This window comes from Arachis duranensis, chromosome 1, assembly GCF_000817695.3.
Source record: "Arachis duranensis cultivar V14167 chromosome 1, aradu.V14167.gnm2.J7QH, whole genome shotgun sequence".
Taxonomy (NCBI): domain Eukaryota; kingdom Viridiplantae; phylum Streptophyta; class Magnoliopsida; order Fabales; family Fabaceae; genus Arachis; species Arachis duranensis.
The window spans coordinates 23,500,811-23,506,914 of record NC_029772.3 but is presented as its reverse complement, the minus strand read 5'-3'; the positions used below and the strand labels follow the sequence as shown (position 1 = coordinate 23,506,914).

Genomic DNA, 6,104 nt, shown 5'->3' with positions numbered 1-6,104 from the left:
TGAGCTTGATCTATCCACGAGTTGAGGCTTCTATTGGAGTTGAACTCCAAGTTATAGTGTGTTTTGGGCGTTCAACTCCGGATCATGACGTTTTTCTGGCGTTTAACTCCAGACAGCAGCATGTACTTGGCGTTCAACGCCATGTTACGTCGTCAATCTCCGAATAAAGTATGGACTATTATATATTGCTGGAAAGCCCTGGATGTCTACTTTCCAACGCCGTTGAGAGCGCGCCAATTGGAGTTCTGTAGCTCCAGAAAATCCATTTCGAGTGCAGGGAGGTCAGATTCCAACAGCATCAGCAGTCCTTTTGTCAGCCTTCTTCAGAGTTTTGCTCAAATCCCTCAATTTCAGCCAGAATTTACCTGAAATCACAGAAAAACACACAAACTCATAGTAAAGTCCAGAAATGTGAATTTAACATAAAAACTAATGAAAACATCCCTAAAAGTAGTTCAAACTCACTAAAAACTATCTAAAAATAATGCCAAAAAGCGTATAAATTATCCGCTCATCAGTTATCACCACTGGATCGTCATGTCCAGGAATGATGCCTTGCCCATCTTCTTTAGTGAAAGAGATGGTAGGGAGGTCGGGAGTTTTGCTTCCGACCTGGTAGACTTCTTTCAAGTGCCTCTTGCGAGATGACTTTGTGAGGCCGCCTCCACCGAATCCCCTTGAGATCATATGTATATGTCTTTCTAGGATCTGTGGTGGTGGATTTCTTCGGTCCTCATCGTCTTTGCCATGATGATCTGACCTTTCTACAAGATATCTATCCAACCGACCTTCTCTGGCCAGCTTTTCTATCACATTTTTCAGGTCGTAACAATCATTTGTAGAGTGGCCATATAGCTTATGGTACTCATAGTAATCGCCACGACTCCCACGCTTTTAATTTTGATGGGTCTAGGGGAAGGTAGTCTTTCAGTGTGACAAATTTCCCTATAGACATCAACTAGGAAAACTCGTAGAGGAGTGTAGGAGTGGTATCTCCTAGGCCTCTCTGGGCTGACCTCCTCTTTTTTCTTGGGCTCTCTCTCTTTCTCTTTTGATGAGTGAGAGTGCCCATGTCACCAACCTGGTTCTCAAAGTCTGACATTTTCCTCCATGTTGATGTACTTCTCAGCTCTTTCTTGTACATTACTCAAAGAGGTCAGATGCCTTTTCGAGATGGACTGGGAGAAGGGGCCTTCTCAGAGTCTATTTACTAGGCCCATAATCACTGCCTTTGTGGGCAGGTCTTAAATCTCCAAGCACGCTTTGTTGAACCTTTCCATGTAGTCCCTTAAAGGTTCTCTGACCTCCTGTTTTACTCCCAGGAGGCTCGGTGCGTGCTTTACTTTGTCCTTCTGGATGGAGAATCGCATAAGAAATTTTCGTGAGAGGTCGTCAAAGCTAGTGACTGACCTTGGAGGAAGACTATCAAACCATTTCATCACTACTTTCGTCAAGGTGGTCGGGAAAGCCTTACAGTGAGTAGCATCAGAAGCGTCGGCCAGGTACATTCGAATTTTAAAGTTGCTTAAATGATGCTTTGGATCAGTGGTTCCATCATAGAGGTCCATATCAAGGCTTTTAAAGTTCCTTGGAACTTTTTCACTTATTATGTCCTCGCTAAACGGGTCTTCTCTTCCCAAGAGAGAATATTCTTGGTCGCTACGAGAGCTCCGACTTTTAATAGTAGACTCCAGCCTTAAGATATTTTCCACTAGCTCTTTTCGTCGCTCGATCTTGTTTCTCAAATTTCTTTCCGCCTCTCGCTGTCGCTTCAGCTCTTGCTCCAACTGTTCGAGGCGCCCTTGGTGGCCATGGAACAATCCTATGGAATCAGTTGCACGGGATTGTCCCTCCTTTCCAGATTCGTGTCCTTCAGAAGAGTTTGCCTTTGGGTCTTTCAACCCAGAGGTGCCCTCTCTATGCTGGTTGGTCACCCCTTGATGGGTGATTATATCCGCGTCGTGGTTTCCAACGTCCTGCTTCTCTTGCTCAGAATCAGACGCTGTGTGGCCATCTTCGTGTGAATCGTCCGCCATCACCAGTTGATCTCTCGGGTCCCCAGCAACAGCGCCAATGTTACGATGTGTAATCAGAGATTAGTGGGCTGGACTCGTTGAGTTGGCCCAATCGTCTGAGGGAGGAAGCCACTTACTAGGTTTGTATCTGGGAGTTTCCGTCCGACTTGCATATGTGAAAGAATGGGGGGTGGTACCTGCAAAGACACTCTGATGCCTAAGTCAACAAGGGGCTAAGCAGGTTTAGAGAGTATTGGAACTTAGAGATACCTGAGAGGTGTCAGTGTATTTATAGTGGTGAACCAATAACCACCGTTGAAGTAGTTCCACCTTTTAAGGAGGATAACCGTCTCTTTATCTTAGAGAAGTTGAGATATGGCTCCTGGAAGTGGGTTGAGAGATTTTAGGGGCAGTTACTTATTTGAATAAGTGTTATCTGTCAGCTAATCTTCGATCCCGACTTCCTCGATGTGAAATTTTTGTTGAATCCGACTTCCTTGGAGGAGGTCGGTTGTGCGAGGAGGCCAATCTATGGGTTAGGCCTTTTTATCTTATTTGGACCTGGGCCTTAGTGTTAGGCCAGGATATGAAAACACGTTATCAGCACGAGACTCCGATCAAATTTTAGAAGACTCTAGGTAACAAATTTTCCTTATGTCGAAACTCTCTCATCTTGAATTTAATGCTCTTGATATATCTGGAAACAATTATTTATCATGGATACTAGATGATAAAATCTATCTTGATTCAATAGATCTTGGAGATACCATTAAGACTAAAAATAATACATCCCAAAAGGATAAAGCCAAATCTATAATTTTCCTTCATCGTCGTCTTGACGTATGATTGAAAAATGAATATCTCACATTAAAAGATCCTGCAGATCTGTAGAAAGACCTTGAGAAAAGGTACAATCATCAAAAGATGGTGATACTTCCTCAAGCCCGATATGTTAGAGAAAACTTTCTCGACCTTCCATGCCTCGAATGTGCTCCTGTAGTAGCAGTATCGAGAAAAAGGATTTAAAAAATATTCTAAGCTAATTTCTTGCCTTCTTGTTACTGAATGCAACTATGAGTTGCTCTTAAGAAATCATGAAGCGCGCCCAGCTGGAGCCACCTCATTTCCTAAAGCAAATACGGCAAATCATAACCCTAGAAGAAGTAAATAGCAAAGTTTTGGTAACAAGAAAAATTATAGAAGGAAAAGGAATTATGTTCACAAGAAAGGATCTCACCAAAAGTGGGATAAAGAAAGGAATAATGGGCAAAATAAATCAATTGAGGATAAATATTTTTGTTGTGGTGGAAATGGCCATTGGTCACGTACTTGTCGTACCCTAAGGCATCTAGTCGATCTTTATCAAGCATCTTTGAAAAAAGACGACAAAGAAAAAGAAACAAATTTTGTTTCAAATGATGTTGAAAATTCCACCACTCATTATGATGTATCTAGTTTCTTTGAGAATCCTGAAGGAAATATTGGTCATTTGATAAATGATGGAATAGTTTAATATGTGTGTTTGTTAAGTATCCATGTGAATAAATAATGTAAGAAACTTCTTGTTAAATTTTATGCAATTGAGTTTCAAGTGTCATATATATGAATAATGTTTGATAAAATATTTATGTTTATGAATTTTAAAATTACTGAACGTGCCAAGATAATAATAATAAAATTTTTAGTATATACTATACTTCTTAGAAAAATATTTTCAATCAAGGAAACGATTTTACTGCGTAGGTACTTTTACTCATTTTATTATTATTATTTGTCTTTGAAGAGAATGGCAATGATATATAATGAAGATGTATGCCTTGCGGATAGTGCAAGTTCGCACACTATTCTCAAAAGTAATATATATTTTACCCATCTTGTGTTAAAAAAAGAATATGTTAATACTATTATTGACTCAGGTAATGTGATAGAAGGCTCCGGAAGAGCTATAATTTTGTTTCCCAGAGGAACAAAATTCATAATAAATAATGCACTATTATCTACCAAGTCTCTGAGGAACTTGTTGAGTTTCAAAGATATTCGCCGAAATGGATATCATATTGAAACAATGAATGAGAGAAATCATGAGTATTTATGTATTGAAACTCATGATTTCAATAAAAAGGTTATATTAGAAAAGTTACCCTCACTTTCATTTGGGTTATATTATACCAAGATTAGTGCAATTGAATCACATGCCATTGTAAACCAGAAGTTTACTATCCCAAAATGAATTCATAACTTGGCACGACTGATTGGGTCATCCGGGAACAACCATGATGCAGAGAATTATTGAAAACTCCCATGGACATTCACAAAAGAACCAGAAGATTCTTAAATCTAGTGAATTTTGTTGTACTGCATATTCTCAGGGGAAGTTAATTTTAAGGCCATCACCAGTAAAGATTGAATTTGAGTCCCCTGAATTTCTAGAAATGATTCAAGGCGATATATGTGGAGCTATTCATCCACTATGTGGATCTTTTAGATATTTTATGGTCCTAATAAACTCATCTTCAAGATGGTCTCATATGTGCTTATTGTCTTCTCGCAACCTAGCGTTTGCGATATTACTGGCTCAAATTATTCGATTAAAAGCACAGTTTCCAGAAAATCCAATCAAAGCGATTCGCCTTGATAATGCTGGTGAATTTACTTTCCAAAGCATTTGATGCTTATTGTATGGATAATGGAATAAGTGTTGAACATCCAGTAGCTCATGTTCACACACAAAATGGGTTAGCAGAATCACTTATTAAACGCCTCCAATTAATTGCTAGACCCTTACTTATGAGAAAAAATCTCCCAACCTCGGTTTGGGGGCATGCTATTTTACATGCCACAACACTTATTCGTTTGAGACTAACGAGTTACCATTAGTTCTCTCCTATGCAATTAGCATTTGGCCAGCAGCCAAATGTTTCCCATATAAGAATATTCAGATGTGCGATATATGTTCCCATTGCATCACCTAATCGCACCAAAATGGGACCCCATAGAAAATGTGGGATATATGTTGGATATGATTCTCCCTCTATAATGAAGTATCTTGAGATACAAACTGGAGACATATTTGAAGCCCGGTTTGCGGATTGTCATTTTGATGAATCAAAATTTCCAACATTAGGTGGAGAGAATAAGCTTCCTGAAAAGGAACTTAATTGGAATGCATTATCGTTGATGCATTTAGATCCTTGATCATGGCAATGTGAACTAGAAGTTCAAAAGATTATACATTTGCAAAGAATAGCAAATGAATTGCATGATGCATTTTCCGATACAAAGAGGATAACCAAATCTTATATATCAGCGAAAAATGTCCCAATTCAAATTGCTGTCCCAGTCGAACAAATAGCCACTAAAATAAATTCACGCCAGAAGTATGGCAGACCTATCGGTTCCAAAGACAAAAATCCTCGAAAAAGAAAAGAAAAAGAAAAGAGGTAAATACTATTCCTGTTGAAAAAGACATAGTAAAGACACCTGCAGTTGTCCAAAATTCTAATATAATTTTAATGCTAGAAGATGTTCAAGTACCTGAAAAATTGTGAAAATGACGAGATCTCGATAAATTATGTCTTTACAGGAGAGAAATGGGACCGAAATAAGACAATTGGCAATGAAATATTTGCATATATTGTGTCATTAAATATCATGCATGAAAGTAAGGATCTTGAGCCAAGATCAGTCGAAGAATGTCAACAAAGAAATGATTGGCCGAAATGGGAAGAAGCCACGAAGGCTGAGTTAGACTCACTAGCAAAATGTGAAGTTTTTGGACCTGTAGTCTGTATACCAGAAGATGTAAAATCTGTTGGATACCGATGGGTATTTGTGAGAAAAGGAAATGAGAAAAATGAAGTTGTACGCTACAAAGCTCCACTTGTAGCATAAGGTTTTTCACAAAGGCCCAGTATAGATTATGAAGAAACGTATTCCCCTGTAGTGGATGCAATAACATTGCGTTATTTGGTCAGTTTATCTGCATATCATAAACTACATATGCATTTAATGGATGTGGTAATAACCTACTTATACGGCTCATTAGATCGTGATATCAATATGAAAGTCCCTGAAGGATTAAAGATATCT

At 38.7% G+C, this 6,104-nt stretch overlaps 1 protein-coding gene across 1 annotated transcript in view; it reads right to left on the bottom strand.

Annotated features, from left to right (window-relative positions):
* The window catches only part of LOC110275071 (uncharacterized), an 8,405-nt gene extending 6,369 nt beyond the window's left edge, over nt 1–2,036 (bottom strand). Inside the window, exon 1 of the mRNA XM_021130606.1 lies at nt 1,411–2,036. Within this exon, the coding sequence (XP_020986265.1) occupies nt 1,411–2,036 (626 nt within the window). The remainder of the gene's footprint in view (nt 1–1,410) is intronic.
* Nucleotides 2,037–6,104: the final 4,068 nt, after the last annotated feature.